At 41.6% G+C, this 18,245-nt stretch overlaps 2 protein-coding genes and 1 long non-coding RNA gene across 4 annotated transcripts in view; 1 reads left to right on the top strand and 2 right to left on the bottom strand.

The window, feature by feature from the left end:
* Positions 1-8,381, bottom strand: part of loxl4 (lysyl oxidase-like 4) — a 20,072-nt gene extending 11,691 nt beyond the window's left edge. The window contains exons 1-3 of the mRNA XM_020601712.1: positions 8,052-8,381; positions 6,984-7,285; positions 6,684-6,898 (exon numbers count right to left, since the gene is read on the bottom strand). Of these exons, the coding sequence (XP_020457368.1) occupies positions 6,684-6,898; positions 6,984-7,285; positions 8,052-8,370 (836 nt within the window). The 5' untranslated portion in view covers positions 8,371-8,381. The remainder of the gene's footprint in view (positions 1-6,683; positions 6,899-6,983; positions 7,286-8,051) is intronic.
* Positions 8,382-8,429: 48 nt separating this feature from the next.
* Positions 8,430-17,336, top strand: LOC109961114 (uncharacterized). The gene is made up of 3 exons (XR_002275098.1): positions 8,430-8,773; positions 10,767-10,895; positions 17,047-17,336. It is a non-coding gene; the product is annotated as an uncharacterized LOC109961114 (long non-coding RNA).
* Positions 14,073-18,245, bottom strand: part of LOC109961113 (stress-induced-phosphoprotein 1) — a 10,140-nt gene continuing 5,967 nt past the window's right edge. For both annotated transcript variants that reach the window (XM_020601715.1, XM_020601716.1), the window contains exons 5-16: positions 17,704-17,916; positions 17,368-17,481; positions 16,728-16,773; positions 16,438-16,528; positions 16,187-16,328; positions 15,955-16,059; positions 15,701-15,794; positions 15,524-15,557; positions 15,236-15,313; positions 14,976-15,078; positions 14,739-14,860; positions 14,073-14,605 (exon numbers count right to left, since the gene is read on the bottom strand). In XM_020601715.1, the coding sequence (XP_020457371.1) occupies positions 14,470-14,605; positions 14,739-14,860; positions 14,976-15,078; positions 15,236-15,313; positions 15,524-15,557; positions 15,701-15,794; positions 15,955-16,059; positions 16,187-16,328; positions 16,438-16,528; positions 16,728-16,773; positions 17,368-17,481; positions 17,704-17,916 (1,278 nt within the window). In that variant the 3' untranslated portion in view covers positions 14,073-14,469. The remainder of the gene's footprint in view (positions 14,606-14,738; positions 14,861-14,975; positions 15,079-15,235; positions 15,314-15,523; positions 15,558-15,700; positions 15,795-15,954; positions 16,060-16,186; positions 16,329-16,437; positions 16,529-16,727; positions 16,774-17,367; positions 17,482-17,703; positions 17,917-18,245) is intronic.

The following is an 18,245-nucleotide window of genomic DNA, read 5'->3' as shown; positions in this document are numbered from 1 at the left end:
TAGAGCCCAGCGCTGTAATAACTCTGCATTTAACCAGAAGGAAATAAATCTACGTAAAGCTGATTCCTGTTTCCTGAGTGTTACTTCTTGGGGCCTTCAGATAAAAGAACCGGTTAAAGTTAAAAACATCCAAAAAAGAAAGGCAAGAACAAAAGAGAGATTTATGCACCACGTACGCTGGCTGACTCAGGAGAGGTGGAGAGGAAAGCCTTCTGTTCTCTTGGCACACCGCACAGACCATGCCAGGACATCCTCAAACCACTGCAAAGTGCCTGCACCATCACTGACATTCACAATTACACTTCAGCTACAATTTGACTGACATTTTAAAGGGCCCTTAATTAGAACATACTCCAGCACTGATTTCAGTGGCATTCCCCTTAAAAGAAACAAACAAGTCCAAGGATACTTGTATGAAACCACCAGTAGGTCAATATTTGTAATTCTGACATGAATTCTGGAAATTCCAATAAAGTTAAAGCAAAAAACCTTAAAAATAAGCTGAAGATGTTGAACTCAAGAGAAAGACTGTCATTGATGTAGACAACTGATAGCAGACTTTCCAAAGTCACATAACAACGTGTTTCCTGGTATAAGTAGTCAGTGAGCCAGAAGAGAAATCTCTTAAAAATTATTTTTTGAAATTGAGTATGCTTTAATTTCAGCAATCACTTTGCAAATAATAGATGTTTTGCAAATTGCGTATGCTATTTCTGAACAACGCTGTTCAAATGAACTTTGGATTGCTTCTTCAATTTGTTCATGTTAATGATGAATCTTCCACACAAACTGAAGTTAGTCACGGCGTTCCACAGGGCTCTGTGTTAGGTCCAGTTCTCTTCACTTAATACATACTCCCTTTAGGCAATATTATCAGGAAGCATGGCATAAATTTCCATTGCTATGCAGATGATACTCCGTTATATTTGTCTATGAAGCCAAATGAATCAGATCAGCTGGTCAAACTTCAAGCATGTCTTAAAGACATAAAGGCCTGGATGACTTGTAACTTCTTACTTCTAAACTCTGACAAAACTGAAGTTATTGTGCTTGGGCCTGAAAACCTTAGAAATCTGCTGTCTAATCATATAGTTACTTTAGATGACATAGCTCTTGCCTCCAGTACTACTGTGAGGAACCTTGGAGTCATCTTTGATCAGAATATGTCCTTTAAATCACACATAAACCAAGTCTCTAGATCTACTTTCTTTCACCTGCGCAATATTGCAAAAATCAGGAGCATCCTGTCCCAAAGTGATGCTGAAAAACTGGTCCATGCATTTGTTACTTCCAGGCTGGACTACTGTAACTCTTTACTATAAGTATATCCCAATAATTCCCTAAAAAGCCTCCAGTTAATCCAAAAGGCTGCAGCCAGAGTACTGACAGGAACTAGCAAGAGAGATCATATCTCTCCCATATTAGCTTCTCCCCACTGGCTCCCTGTAAAATTCAGAATAGAATTTAAAATCCTTCTCCTAACATACAAAGCCCTTAATGACAAGGCTCCATCATATCTTAAAGACCTCGTAGAGCCTTATCATCCTAACAGAGCACTTCGCTCTCACAGTGCAGGTTTACTTGTGGTTCCTAGAGTCCACAGAAGCAGAATGGGAGGCAGAGCCTTTAGCTATCAAACTCCTCTCCTATGGAACCAACTCCCAGTCTCAGTTCGGGAGGCGGACACCCTCTCTACCTTTAAGATTAGACTTAAGACGTTCCTTTTTGATAAAGCTTACAGTTAGGGCTGGATCAGGTGACCCTGAGCCTTCCCTTAGTTATGCTGCTATAGGCCTAGGCTGCTGGGGGCCCCATGATGCTCTGAGTTTCTTTCCCCTCCCCTCCCCTCTTTCTCTCTCTCTCCCTGTACCTTTCTGCAGGTTGCCCTGGCCCTGGAGCTCTATGTCTCTGATGAGCAGACACCAGCCACATCGACCTGATCAGTGTTTGATTGTTGTGTCTTGTTGCTTTTCTTCTTTTCTCTCTCCTCTATCCACTCACCCCAACCGGTCGAGGCAGAAGGCCGCCCACTAAGAGCCGGGGTCTGTCGGAGGTTTCTTCCGTTAAAGGGAGTTTTTCCTCCCCACTGTCACCAAGTGCTTGCTCAAGGGGGATTTGCTGGGTTTTCCCTATGTAATAATATTGATAACAGTAAGGTCTAGACCTTACTTTGTAAAGTGTCCTGAGATGACTTTTGTTGTGATTTGGCACTATACAAATAAAATCTGATTTGATTTGATTTTATTCTTGGGCTTATTTGAAGCACAAATACAGCTCTGACGAGTTCAGTGAAGCTGTATCAAACTTTTGGTGAGACAGAAAAATCCCATAAGTCCAAGTCGCATGCATGATACCTAATAAAGCCACAAGTAATGTCATGAGATCTGTGTAAATTACAGTTGGTACACTGTATAGAGTTACACTAGTAAAATGTCTTAAATATGCCTAACATGCGGCCCTGAAGTAACACGTCATCAGGGATAGACACAAAGGAGTATGCACACGTATAATGTATATACACACATATTTTCCCATAAGGCAAACATGTCTGTGACTTGTTTGTGACCTCAGCACAGACCGATCAGCTAACCATCTTCTTTCTCCAGGAACCAGCAGGACTGCTACTCAGGCTATAAGTGGTACCTTGAGGTCTTTCATTTGACTGAAATACAGCACAGGTTGATAATGATGATTTTCATTCAAGGAGAATAAAATGTACAAAAGACACTTTTTTAAACATAAAATCCATTAATTAAAAATGTGGTCTTCCTTTTGGTTATATAGCCTATAACTAATTCTATATGATTGCTTATACTGTAATTAGTAGCATGGGCATTTCTCTACAAGCTGATGCAATGAACAGAGTCTGTTTTCCACCTCCATAGCATTTGTCAGCCTTGTTTAACCAAACAGTGTATCCAGCACTTCTTATGGAGCCAAGAGAACAGAGGCTAATGATAGGGCGTCCCACCCGCCTGTTCAAAGACAAGCATTACACCACTGTTTGTGTTTTATCAGCCTCATACCATTCACTGGATTAATTTCTGGGGTCTTCTGATTTGAATGTTTCAAGTATCAATGAACGTTTTTTAATTGAAACATATATGATTTGAATTTGAAGAGACACTTCACTTAAGCATTAAGATAATTGAAAATGTTTTTGCTCTACACATCAAGATGTTATCTAACCAGTGGACCTACATGTAAAGCTCAGCTAAAGACAAATGTAAAGGAAGACAGAAAAACAGTTTCTTGTACATAGCAAATTCAAGCCAACATGGCATAGTTTAGATTTAGACTCATTTTACCCTACTAAGGATGTTGCAGGTCAAATAGTTGCAAAATATTTCCAAGCAGATCAGAGTGAGATGATAAAAAACACTATGCCTCAACCCAGCTTTGAAAGCTGGCTTCCAGTTTGTTCCAAACCACAGAAATAGCCACTGCCAAGCATACAGAAATTAAAAGATTGGGAAATAAATTAGAGACAAGGCCACTGAGGAAGGTTACACAGACATCAGACAGAAATACCAGACTTGCTCACAAATGTCACCAAAAATCCTGAAAATGACAACCTCATCACAAGACAATTTCAGCAGAAACATAATTAAGCATAAAATGCCAGTTAAATCCCCAAATCACTATAGTGACAGAGGAAGACAGACCGCTGCTGACACAGCAGGCCGCACTGCAAACTGCAGTTGTAATTGGACATATTTCACAGGCGCAAGTGAACGTCTGGATGGTCTGACCACTGCTCTAGTTCTTCCTCCATCTCTTTTTTCTGTTCTTACTCTTCCTCCTCCTTCACCAACTCTGTCCTACCTTCTCTCTCTCTCACACACACAGCTATAATTGGGGGTGTTTTTTCACTCTCAGCAGAAACCCTGAAAAGCCTTGGTCCAACCAATGTGTAATTACAGCATCTTCAGAGTCTCATCCAAGGGACACAGGGAGTTGAGAGATATGGCATGGTCTGAGACTTCTAAGAATGGAGTAAGAGACTTGGAACAAGGTGGAGTAATATGGGGGGTGTGTGTCACTGACTAAATTTGGTCAAGCCATGCAATACAATCCTAAGCATTTGTGGCAACTGGTAGAGTGGTAGATGTTACATGAAAACTAAACATTATATTGTCTCAAAACCAATGATTTAATTCAATTACAGTGGAAAGATTGGTCAGAGTATAATCTTTACAGTTACCCATGAGTGCAGATTGAAACAGAATTAATTGATTACCAAGTATTCTTTTGGCTGTTACTGTCATCATAACATCCTATTTACAACAATGGAGATTAGTACGTGGGTCGGGCCGCATATTTCTGTATGAACCTGACCCATGCCTGAGAGTGCAGTGTCCGAACCTGACCCAATCCGAGAGGCTTATAGTACAAAAATTTCCAAAGCCGACCGGAGCCTGAAGCAATTGATTTTGAAATCTTGTTCTCCTTATCAATAAACAAAGCAGGCATTTGAATGCTCCAGCCATCTAGCTTAAAGTTTGACCTATGTGTTCAAACCAGACATGGACCTGAACATAATAATTTATGCTCAAACCCAGCCTGAACCACTGGGTAATCATTGACAGCATCAATGATAAAAGTGCATGTTAATGTAATAGTACTATATTCATTTTCAGAGTTTGCATATTTATATGTTTCCGTTTCATATGGGCTCCCGTCAGGCTCAGCTTGGGTATCCACACTCTAACACGGATAAGGTCCCATCCTGATTAATAAAACCAAATGCTGTAAAATAACTGGAGTATATTACTGGCAGCTATAATGTTGAGGCATGGTGTTTACCTTGAGGATGAACTAGGTTGACAACAAAAACACATATTGAGTGAGAATAAATATTCATCTGCGGAGACAGAAAACAGGTACAGATTTGGAAACAAACACATCATCGTGGTTCAGACCAGTATAGCGCCTGAGGCTTCAGCAAAACAGGCAGACCAAGATATATCAAGTCATGACCGCTTCCATACCAGAGCCTTGATTTACACACACACAGTAAAATAAATACATAAATAATAGCATATGTTTGCCCAAACTTTTCATTGTACATATAGAAACAGATATTTTAAATAATCAGTTGTTTACATTTTGTTGTGACTCAGACCTTAGAGGAAGATTTAAAAACATCTAAACACAACCAGTGAGCAGCTTCCCTGCAGCTTCACTCTTCACCTTCAAGCTACAGCAGCTCTGTCCTCTTCTGTCATATCTCTCTTCTTGGTGAGCAGCCAAATCTCTTATGTTGCAGCTATACAAATCTACCCATGTAATACCTCATTCAACTATTACATGTACTCCTCATCTCCCGTTCTTCGCATCAAGTATCGATTCTGTACTGCAATAGAAAACCTAAACGAGGCGCCAGAAGCATCACATCTGCAATGCGGGGAAGCTGTGCTCTAAAAAATGATCCTGTATAAACCGTGTACAGAGTCAGGCCAGGCTGTTCAATGACAGCTCCATCTGAGGTTCCTTTTATTAGTGGCAATATGATGCCTGATGATGCTCTCCTCCAACAACAGAATCCAGTTATAGCTCCACTGTGTTCCCAATAACACCAAGTTCAACAGAGATAGTTTAATTCAAGGGTGATGAAGAAATACATTCAGCATGCGAGTGTGCTCCAATAGTGGGACTGTATAAAGTAAATAAAAAGTCTATAAAACAGTAAATTACCTTAAAACTTACAACCTTTCAGTAGCAAGAGGAATCTAGCGCCTACAGTACAGAGCAGATGTTGCTATCTGAGTCAGAATAACTCCAGCCAAGACAGGGAAGGAATAGCTAAACTGTGAATCACGTAGAGCCGGCAGCTCTCCAGGAGCAAGAGCCAGCTGGGGCTCCCCCCTCAACTGAGGACAGTGTGTGGTCAGACACTGCTCATTTTTATAACAGCAGTAGAGTAATTCTCTGCTAATGTGTGGTCCTACTGTGGTTTAAGAGCAGAACCTGCCCAAAAACCACCGTCCGTTTTTTTTTCTAACAAGAGGAGAGGAGGTGTAGATCTGTACATCAGCGAGACAAAAGGAGCCACTGAAATACAATACAATACAGTACAGTGTTTACAAAGTATTCACATACATGCTATTGGTACAGTATGGGATTAAATGTGAACAGATGCATGGCTGAGTCAGGTGTGCACAGGCTGCCCTGCCAGTAAGAAATAGAGTCGCTTTAGGAAGACCCTCATCCTGCTCTCCAGTAGTCTCACACATAGTATTGATAGTACAGTTAAAGAACAATCAGCAGTGATATTACACCTCGGCCTTAGAATCTAAAAGTTAAAGTAGGGCTGTTTGTCTGAGAGCTGTAAGGTGAAGATAGCATCAGAGAGAGAAAGTCAGTGAGGTGAGCAGAGGTGATTTGGCTAGAGAGAGGTCTAGAGAAGGGGCAGGAAAGAGGTTACAGGGATTCCTTTATCATCATCCTGGGCCTGAAGAAGGAACAGGGAGTAAAGGAGAATACGTGGCTGAGGGAGGAAGATAAGGCCAACAAAAAGGCTTTAATCAAAGTGCTTCTAAACAGGATGTGTATTTATTCATTTAACAATGGGATGAATGGCATAGCAATGCTACCCTTCTGAGCAACCCACAGTTTTGCAGTTTAATAACTGCACAAAGCTGGACTGAGTTAGTGCAGCTAGTAGGAGAGATTCTACTCACTTGTATGTTTTGACATTGTGCTGAGTAGCTTCTGGAAACCCGAGCATCCCGCACACAACCCGGCTGCTGTTGAGACTCCAACCCAGGTCACAAACTTGCCTCCATCTCCCAGCATGCTTCACTTCCACTACGCCCTCTGTTATTAGGCTTTTCTTCTTGGTAGCCATAATGATAGGACGAAGGCGAACTTCCTCAATTCGCACCCTACTGTAACCCTTGAGGAAGATGCACATCACATTCACTGTTACAAATCTTACAATAACAATAACTCAAAAATGCATCAGAAGTAAACTCCTGTACCTGGTAGTGGTGGTGTCTGTGGAATCTGGCAATCTCATATGAATGTCCATTTCCATTATAGCTGTATCCTGGATGCATGTGGGAGGCTATGAGGCCCTGCCACTGTGGTGCAGGGCTCCCGTTGGGCCTGACAGCTGTGGTGTGGCCTCTACCGGCTGTCTCATCGAGTCTGCGCTCAGAAGTGCACACCACCCCCAAGTCTTCAGAGTGTTTACAGTCATTCACCCCCCAACCATTGTGTTTGCAGTCCTTCAAGGACTTCTCTGAGCCATCACAGTGTACATTATCCAGCCATATTGGGCCTTGTGAAAGGATAAACAATTCATTATTTTATTTACTGTGATTTTCACAGATTGTTCAATAGACAGGCTGAACAATGGATTTATACTGTACAGAGCCTCCAATCAGCACCTAACAGCTGACTTTTACTGGCACGCTGATTTAAGGTTGCACCTTAGCGGCGTGTTTAGCATTAGATACACCGTGTTTTACAAGGCAGGGTGCTGTAGATCCTGCTCCTTGAATCCACTCAGCCTTCTCTTTAATTTAGATTTAAAAGCAGCAGTAAATAATGTCCCTAAACCACAGCAAGTGTTACACAACCCTGGCAAGCGGATGCTGTCATTATTCTAAAACAAATGCCTGTTTTTGGACCACATACCATTTACCAGCATCCCAGGCCACCTAAACAAGATATGCTATAAACTCCAATGCCATATCTTTACCACTTTATGATGTTAGTTATTAACTGGTGGTCTTTTCATGAAGCTACAGGTTTAGTGTGGGAACACTATGAAGTTTTGGAGGAGATAGGTTGGTCCAGTATGGCTCTCTACCAGTGAGGAAAAGTAGATGCACTTAAGGGAATTGGGATTTATCCAGTGGCGGGGTTATGAGACTAGTACAGCTGAATGAACTGGGTCCTTATTAATATTATTTCATTATACCTGAAGACACGTCAGGCGTGCCTTATCACTCACATGAAATCGGTTTGGCTTTGGCCTACTAAAACCTGTGACATTTGATTTTTCTGACTACCAAATGAACGTGGAACAGAAGTATTCTCACCCTCTCCTTCGCCATACTTTGCACTGTGTGCCCACGTTATGCCACCTTGGAAACCCAGCTCTCGACACACCACGTTGACGAGCTTGAGGTTCACTTCATCATCGCAGACGGTCCCCCACTTGTTGTCGTGCAGCACCTCCACGCGCCCTTCGTGCGGCTCTCGCGCAAAATTGCCCGCCAAGCGCACTTTGGCGGCCGGTGCGCGAGCCGACCTGCGCTGAGAGGACGTGGTCCGCCGAGGTTCACCAAGAGCAGGACAAGACAGGGACTGCAGCAGCAGCAGGAGGAGGAGTGCGCTCAGGCAGAGGGTGCGGGACATCGTGACGGAGAGGAGGGGCTCTGCAGGTAAAGGTTGAAACACTGCATGTGTCAGTGTGTTCCACTTCTACTATATTAGATGACCTCGCATGTTATTTTCTTCATTTAATGTTAAATTCACCCGTGGAGTCATTTAAATCCTAAAGCTAGGGCCTAATTTGACTGTAATGAAAAACAACTATTATCAATTTTAGGTGCTGTGCGTGCATAAAGACTGGGCAGTTCCATTAAACCCAGGTCAAACAGAGATCAACTAGGGAGTCCGAGAGGCCTGGTTAGTAAACGGACCAACGGTGACATCCTCTGGACAAAGTATTTCCAGTAGTCTAGTGCTCTCAAGAAATGAATGTTGTGCAGAGACAGTCACCGTTGCTGAGGTATCTCATCTGTGGACAGGATCAGAGGTACGACTTGACTTGTAATCCTACATTTGATTATAGTCACTGCTGCAGCATCAATTTTGCAGTGATGCAATGGAAGCCAAAACGCATAAAACTGATACTTTCCCTTCATATAGCCATATAATTAGATACACCAGTGCACTTCTGTATTGCAGTTTATATGAATAAACATTCCCCAAGGCTAACTAACCAGACAGAACCATGAGGCAGGTTTTAACTGAGGGTTCACAAGTGTCAAAGCCAAACAAGAAAGTAGTTGTTGAGACAGGCACTGAAACATTATATCACTGCAGGCCACAAGACAACACTGAGTGCAAAATACCCCAAATCTGTTTTTCATCTGTGAGAATAAAATTATAAAGGAAGAACCAACAACCAGAAAACATACTTTGCTGAGTAAACCCCAGTAAATCTTACTGACAGAAACTTAGCTTGTATAAAAAGTCTTATACTGTACCGTATATCCGGTGTTACCATGAACAAGTAACAAAGAACGGAATATAAAACAACAGGTAGCCTAAGTGTTTGAACTTTGGCAGTATCACTGCTTAGTGATTGTAAAAATGAATAAAACAAACAGGAAAGGAGTAAAGTAACCCATTCCTGTATCTCAACCTTTAAAACACCTGTTACACTTACATTTGGACACCTATGTATTTAAATAAATAATGTTATCAAACAAACAAATAAATACATCCATGTAAAAGGAGATGGTAAGGTGAAAGTTCACTCACCTGGCAGGCAGCAAATGTTCCCAGCAGTGGACGTCTCTGCAGGGGAGAGTGACTGAGTGAAGAAGTGTGTCTACTAAATGCACTCCTTAGTTAATCCTACCTTCTTCCCTCCTTCTTCCTATATCCCTCCCTGGCTCTCTGCCTCTGCATAATGCTGAGCAGTGTTCCTATAAAATCTCAAAATATCAACGTATGGACTCCCTCCACTGATGGAGGACTTGTCATTTTACCTTACTCTGTTTCTGTCTTTGCTGACACTTGTATAATTGTGAATGAGTACTTTTAAGCCTTTCTGAATGTGCTCTGAAATGAAACATGGGGCGGTCGTTCCTCACAGATAAATTAAGCCGAGGATGAATGTTTTAGAAATTAGTCTCTAGCAACCACAAGAGTCATCAATTTCCGGATGGGATGTTTAGTACCTTAGCAGAAATGGACTTCATACATTATAAAGCACATTTTAATTTTTAATCAATGGGTTTTCTCTGATTGTGCCTCTGATTTTCATAACTCTACACTCAGAGTTACACAACCTTAGGGTGAACGTGTAAATGTAACCAACAGGAAGGACTCTGGTTCCAGAATAGTTTGAAACATCAAGTTCCAAGTATCCTAAAGAAGCTCCCTATACCACAGGGTAGATATTTCCTTGTTGAGAAGACCACAAACCACCAACTCTAAAAAAAGGCCCAGCCTCACTGCAGCCATTGTGGATGTGTCTGATGAGAATATGCTATACCTCCTCTGCCCAGGAGTGCAGCTACTATAGTCTAACTTATCAGCATAGAGTGCATAAAGCTTTGGCTAATCAGTGTAGATCGAGATAAAAACTAAAGATAAAGTCTTGTCTATGGCTTTCTACCAGGGGTCACTTCAGTGCTGAGCCCTGATCCAATTTAGGTCTTTACGAGTTTGGAACTTGTTTAGTTTTTGAGTCATTTTGAGAAGATTTGGGACAGATTTAGCTACATGGAAAGTTTTGGCCTCGTGGTGTTGTGTTGATAAACTGTATTTCAGTTTACATGTAAACCTCAGTGGGCAGTCTTTTAAGGCAGCAAGGTTTATTCATAGAGCATGAAAAATTACAATCAGGAAGGAGGAGGTATAGGAACTCACACATCAACCACAATCATAAAAACACTTTCTTCTACCGTATGTAGATTTCCAACAGGGTGAAAAAATAATCACATAGCATGTATGTGTATATATGTGTGCACACATGTAAACGCTGAAGCTGTAATTGAGATGTTTGTGCTCGCCAGTGATGGTGTGGCTGGGTGGCAGGATGGTGGTCCCTCCCTGACTAGTAAACCCGAACAGGAAGCGCAGACCCCCTATTAGCAGAGCCAAATAAGAGGGATCTCCAAGGCTGGCAGCGAGAGGAATGAGAGGTAAGAAAAAAAGCAAAAGGAAAAGAGGGTGCTAAGGTTAAAAATATAACTATCGGTGCTGTGGGTGACATCCTTTCATTTTAACTCCTGATGCCATGCTGCATATCAGACTAATTAAACTAGACTAGACCGGGGTCCCTGTTTGTGCCAATATTTAACAGCTCAGTGGGTGTGTGTGCGTGAGTGAAAGTGTGTTAACAGGGCTCTTGGAGGGTTCACGGGGATAAGTGTATCTGAGCAAGGCAGCTCTCCGAGGCAGAGCGCTCTCTCTCCACCTCTTTAATTACACCGACCGAGCCGACTCTGCCCTAACCCACATGTGTCTGTGGAGGCATGAAATAAATACATGCCCTCCAACAATAAACAACCTGTTTCAAATGACAGCACCTCCTCATGCTCACCCCCGCTGCCGTCTCTCCAGGTCCTCATCATGCTCGTACTTTTACACTAGATAGGAGTGTGTGTGCAGGTTATAGGGCTGAGAGTGCAGTGAGCTGAACATAGAGGCTGACCACACATCTAACATTAAAGTTAGATATGTGCTAGTTTGCCTTAAACTAAAGCAGGGTTAACATTTGAATATCAGGTTAAAATGCTATAAAATAGTATTGAAATGTAAAGTGTTAACAGTTCATTCATGTATTTGCATAACCTTTAATATAGGATTGCACTTTCAAATCAAGAGAATCAAAAAAAGGTCAAAATCAAAGCAGCAAAGGCCAAGATATTTAGTCGCCATTCTCCAGTATGTCAGTCTCAAAATACTGGATCCTGCATTTCCCATGATGCAACTCAGTGCTCAGTAGCACGTCTCATTAAACTACTTCTGCCTCCTTTATAAATGTACACCCATTAAAACCCCACACCTCCAATTTGTAATGCAGATCTTTTGTTAAAATTAGTCAAAGCTGAGAAAACTGCACAGGCTGAGTAGTACTCACATTGATGAGTGAATTAGCCTTCATGTGTAAAGTCTGTGGACTGTCCTTGTAAGTTCATGTACTCTCAGTGCATGGACTGCATGTGCAGGCACCAGGCCTCAGTTCTTCTCTATTCAAAAGGGCATCTGCGGGACAATGGTTGCTTTTCCCCCACACATATTGCCAGACATGTCTCAATCTCCCACTGGTCTCGGTGGTTACAGATTCCCGGTTGCATCTTTGATTCTGCCCCCTCCCCCCCAAGACACCACCCTGCCCTGCTTTGATTTACTTCTTCAGAGGTTTGAGCATCAGGATTGACTTACGGCGACATCTTGGTGCCCAGAGATCCAAAAAGATCAATGTAGATGCATTGCATGGTCTGGTTAAGTTTGTGACACCTTTCGGTCAAACACCGCCTCCATGTGGAAGGAAGGGAAAACTACACAACACTGTATACTGGATATCAGACGTTTTCCCCATTGTGCCATTCATCATGAATAGTCTCAAACAAGTGGTGTAAGTGGTCTAGATACATTTATTACAAGCTTTTTTGTGCAAAAAAGTAAATATACAGCAAGGATTAAAAGAGTTTCAGGGCTCTGATTATCAATGTATACTTGATTAAAAAAAGCATTTTTCTAAAATAGTTTGAAACAGGGTACTAAAACAAAAGCATCATTGAAACCAAGGGATCTCTTTTGTCACATCTGATATATCCTTGACATTAAAATACGCTTTGGCAACATCCAATGCATAAGTCTGTGAAATAAAATTTATCCTACCTGTAGTTACCAGCACATCAAATAACAAAACAAGATGATTAAATCACTAAGTTCAGTCTTAGGGTTTGGTGGCCAGTTCTGTTTTCTACATACCAAGGCAGAAAGTAATACAAGAAAACCGGTAGCGCAGCGTGTCACCATGTTCTTAGTAAAAGGTTCTTATTAATGCTCGTCTCTTAGTCACAAATAAACAGAAGAGGGACTTTAAAGAAAACATTAATTGAACTTAATGTTGAAAAGCCTAAAGAGCTAGTAAATGAAAAGCTGAATTCAGCTCCTAAAGCGTGTTGTTAAAACAAAACAAAACGTATAAATAAAATAATAAATACTCTCAGTATGTGAAGCCTAGTTGACTAGTGAACGTAGTGTGGGTGTAAACAGGGTGTTGTCGCTGTAATTGTTGTCTAATGAATGAGACAGACACATCCCAGTAGGTTGTATTGCACCGTCTAGTGTTGAATTTTGTGAAACAATGTGGTTGATTTCACTGCAGTGCCATCAGTTGAAGCATTCTTTGGTTCACTGAAATACTGAATTGGAAACCATAAGGTCAAAAATACTTGTTTTCATGGTTCAAAAGCTCTAAGTGGATACTTATAAATGTGGCCATGAATGTGGGAGCATACATGACTCAACATAAATTTTTGTCAGGCACTAGTTTATAAATGACATCCTCATGCTTGTCATAGACATTAACAACCTACAAAAATGGTCTACTTATGCCAGAGGTGGTGGGTTTAGCGCTTCATCAACTCAGCACTTTTGTTTTGCATAGGCAGAGCCCCACGCTGTCTTCTAGGCATATGTACCAAGAAAGCACAATGCCTTTTCTAATGCCGACATAAAAACCTAAGGCTATTCCTTTGAAAAGGGTACAGAGATACAGAGACCAATGCCTCAACCAGTCCCCTGTTAGTCCACAGGAACTGAAGCACTTCACAACTGAAATATTATGCACAAAAACAAAATGGCCTCAAAATAACCATAAAGTTAAACTATGTCTCTCTGACATAGTCTTGCCAAACTGAACACTACAGCCTTCAAAAAGTATTATGCTACTAGACGATACTCTTCCATGCCTTACAAGAATTGCTTAGGACAATGAGTTCTCCATAACTTAACAGACAAGTGGTGTGAAGATTCAAGCTTTCAATAAAAAGGCAGCCAATAAGTACATTAAATGAAATATAAACCTAACCCATGCTTAAATACATCTTATTCTGAAATCCCTCACATCCAAGTTGCAGCTTTTACTGCATGTCCCACATATGATCGTGTAGCACAGTATAAAGACACCTCTTAGCAGGCGATGAGCTAAAAGAGCCTCATCTGAACAAATAGTCCGTTTTCTTAGATAATACACATGGTCTATAATTCTTTGGTCTAATGGACAATGTGCTGATATTGGCACAGGGGCCCAATATCAGCACATTGGAACCCTAGTAAATACGGCCAAAGAAGATTCCTCGCCCCCCCCCCCCCAACTGTGAACCAAGGCAGTTTCACTTCCTCCTTATGGTGAAGGCCTGGGAGGTTAGGAGACAAGTCACCATGTGTCATGAGGGGCTGCAAATATTAAGATTTTCATCCAACACAAAGAATACACATACACCAGGTGACTTTGTTGCTCCCTTCTGGTTAATGTTGTACAATATCATTCAGTATAGTCTTCGGATGAAAATAAAAAGCTTCATACTCCCAGTCCTTTGTGGCACATGTGACTATCCCAGCATTAAAGCCTGACTAATGGCTCAGATCCTTTGACTACTCTCGTCCCTTCTGCCACAGTAATTCTGCCAGAGAACCTGGTCCAGTAAGTACAGGCTTCTTTGGCTCAGTCTGTGCATCCCAGCTTCCTGCACACTGAGGTCAAGGCTGCCATGGCTTCCTGTCCTTGCCTTTCTGTTCAGGAATGTGTTTGTAGCGACATTTGTCCCCAAAATGGCAGCCGGTAGTTCTCCAGAAGTAACACTCATCTCCGTTCACCGGGCCGCGTCGTCGAGGTCTGGACAAAAAGAAAGAAAGGAAAGCCATAAAAGGAAAAAGAAAGAGAAAGCACATCAAGTATAAAAGCACTTAAAATCATGCTATTGCATGATTTCAGTGACCTAGAGAATTTCTACAGTGGGGATTCTTACCCAGCAGCTGCCCCTGCCTGCTGGCTAACAGGTGGACAGCTCTTAAGTAAAATGGGAGGGACCCTCTGAGTACGACGGTCAGGATAGCGCACCACTAAACGCGTGTTCTCAACACAATAACCCTGTGCAAAGAAGCATACATACAACTCTATGTCCATAGCCATAAACACACAGAAACACCGACTTTTTTCCATAATACAGTCCCCTTTGAAAATAAACAACCAATTAATTACTCACATTTAGTTTCTCCATGGCGTGAGCTGCCATGTCTGCATTTTTGAAGTTAACAAAGGCACAGAATCTCTCGTGCAGCACACGGATGCTCTCTATCTCACCGTACCTACAACACAAAGCAAACACATGTCAGAGACAAGTCAGTAACTGCTTTGGTTAAATATTAGATTTTCATGTTTCTGCCTGTGCATCTGCTCAAATAGAAACATTGTGCTGATTTCAATGCATAAATAGTGTTAGTGTCAAATATACTTGGACCTTACATTTTAAAAAGGTCCCATAAGTGTTTCTCAGTTAGCTCAGTTGTCACATTTCCTACCCACAGAGATGGGCAAGGACTTCTGGAGAAAACAGAAAGAGAGAAGATGTGATGGAAAGCAATTCAAACTAAGAGTTCACATACATAATTTGTTGATACTACTCAATAGAACACTTAAGGTGCAATAACCTATAAAGAGAGACGTGCCAACTAAGGTGAATGAAATCAGTTTCAAGAGAGGCTACTAATCCTTCTCATCCCAAGCTTTCATTGGACAAATAAAGTAACATACCCTGGTTGTACAACTGATGGATCTTGGCTCCCAGCTGCAAAAAAAAAGTTTCATCAATAGAATATATAGAAAAAATGGAAGCGTGATTTAAGTATATAACCTGTTCTATACAGTACTGCTCCAGTGTTAACAAAAAAATTCAGGCACTGCTTTTAAAATATGTATATGGGATCTTACTCCTGGCAGCATCAGAGCAAGCTGCCAGAACAGCCTGCACAGTTGAATATTTCTCCAGCAGCTGGACACTTTGCAGTTCTTCAAAACCAAGCTCCTGAGTAAAGAACAGAGACAAGAGATGCAAGGAAAGCTCAAATCAGAATGACACATTCAACAACTGCTTCTAAAAATGGAAGACTCACAGGAAGCTCTGGTTATTTACATTCACAGCTACAGAGATTACAGGAAACAACTGTGCTTGCAGGTGTGTTTACCATTAACTGCAGCACTTTACAGTTGAAGAGGTCAGTGACAGCCTCCTCACAGTCTTTGTCCAGCTTCAGCACCTGCTCCATGGCCTTCTCTGCTTCACTGTATCGCTGTAACACCCACAAAAAATGAAGAAGCAAAGGCTAATCTTACCACAAAGGCTCAAGCGTGAAGCTATTTAAATGATATTTCTTTGATTACATGCTACATCCCATGACCACAATAGCCTGCACTCGCCTTCATGCCCATAAGAGCACTGCCCTTGCGAAAGTATCCTTTCGGCCAGTCTGGGGCTAAATGAATGGAGCGTTCAGCATCTGCCAGAGCTTGAGGGTACTGCTCCAAGCAGTAAAAGCAATAGGAACGATTCCCAAAGAACCTACAAGATGTAATTTAAAAAACTAAATGCAAAAGGATAATGTTTTAAATATGTTTAAAGTGCATGTACTTCCTTAGTAATGCATTACTCATGACCACAAATGATGTACCTGTTATCCTTTGGATCACATTTGATGGCTTCTGTAAACATACTAACTGCTTGTGCATACTGCCCCTCTTGCACCAGCTTTATCCCTTTTTCTGCAAGAAAGGAAAAAATGCTTGTAAATAACTTTCTGGTAGGCCAGAAGCTCAAGGGCTCAACTGAATGCAGTGGAGCACACCGGCATGCTTGTACAAAGGAACGCGTAATCCATAATTTCCCTGAAGGCTTTGTTTCTGTTTCAGTGAATAACCTATTAAAAGGCTGGTTAGCTGCAATGCATAAATCATTCCCTACCTGTCAGTGATGTGCTTTTCTTGGTTATGCTGTCAGTTCCATTTGTCTGCAAAATAAAAAAAAACATTTTCATCAGTTCATATTATATACATGTGGCTAAAAGTGTTATCTTCCACTTCAAATATAAAAATACAAAAATTTCTCTCAAGCTGACAAAAGTGCGTCTACTGTTCTCTTAAAGAGACATGCTGCTTTTACTTTCAACATTTTTATTTTATAACACATTTTAAACATGGCATGGGCAAAAAAATTGGAATCAAACTCATAGCAGGTCACTTCAGAACGGTCCAATATTTTCTCCTGTTGTTTGTGTTTTTAGATGCACGTTATGGGTCATTATCCTGTTGAAGAGGCCGTGACCTGCGACTGAGACGGAGCTCTGACACTGGGTAGTTTGTTTCTCTCCAGAATGCCTCAATAATTGCCATTAAAACACCACCAAAACATAACTGAGTCTCCTCTGTGTGAGCCGATGTGACTTAGCAAAAAGCCAAGCGGTCCGCAGTCCATTTTTGCACACATCGGACTGTGGGATCTGCCACATGAACACACTACAGCCACAAGAAAAACACTGTCCCATTAAGACCGGAGACCTTAGTTATACCTACTACTCTTACATTATGTATTAGCATTCATTCACCTCTCTCCTGGCTTCATTCTCCTTGTTTTCTTTGGACTTGCGACTTGATCCTTTGGGTCTGATATGGCTAGCAGCATTAGCAACGAAGGCACTGCACACATCCCACTCTGGCTCCTGTGGAACACAAAGTCAGACACTGGTGTTCAGCCATGTGCCATCCAGGTCTACGATCACACAGGCTTTCATTTCAAATGGACAAGACACCAACTTGATTCAGCTCGTTACATTGTAGATTTTTGGTGGAGCTGAAACCTGTGTACTATGAGCACAGATGGCTAATGACTAAAAATGATAGCAACAGAGGAGTCATAGTACATAACAGCATAGTGCACTTACCTCTTCAGTGGATCTGGCTTGGCACTTCAGATGTCCTTTGATTCCTGAGGGAGCCAGTACTGGAGTGTCAGCGTACCCGTATGAGGCAGCTGATTTTGCTTCCTTTTTATCCTCTTTTTGCAGTCGTTGTTGCTCCTCTTCGGCACCAACTTCTGCTTCAGACTCACTCTCATCCAGCTCAGACTCTGCACCACCATCCTCATCTTCATCACCCTAATGCATCAGAGCATATACTGTAAATGGACAAGTGGATTACTTATAAATGATATTAGTGATCATCTACCAGTATTTGTGGTTTATGAGGGCCAGTATAGAAAAGAGAGGCCAAAAACAAATCTTTTCTATAGGAGGGTGATGAACGAATATGCTGTAAGGAGGCTAAAAGAGGATTTCATGGGGCAAAACTGGGAATCAGTTTACAGAGAGGAAGACTTAGATAAAGCATATGAGCAATTTTTAAATATATTTAAGAAAGTATATGACAGGAACTGTCCTCGTAAGCAGTATAAAAACAAGAGGAATTACAGTGGGAAACCGTGGAT

The sequence above is a fragment of the Monopterus albus genome, unplaced genomic scaffold, assembly GCF_001952655.1.
Source record: "Monopterus albus unplaced genomic scaffold, M_albus_1.0 scaffold52.1, whole genome shotgun sequence".
NCBI classification, from domain to species: Eukaryota; Metazoa; Chordata; class Actinopteri; order Synbranchiformes; family Synbranchidae; genus Monopterus; species Monopterus albus.
Note: the sequence above shows the minus strand (reverse complement) of the source record. Positions and strands in the feature narration are given on the sequence as shown.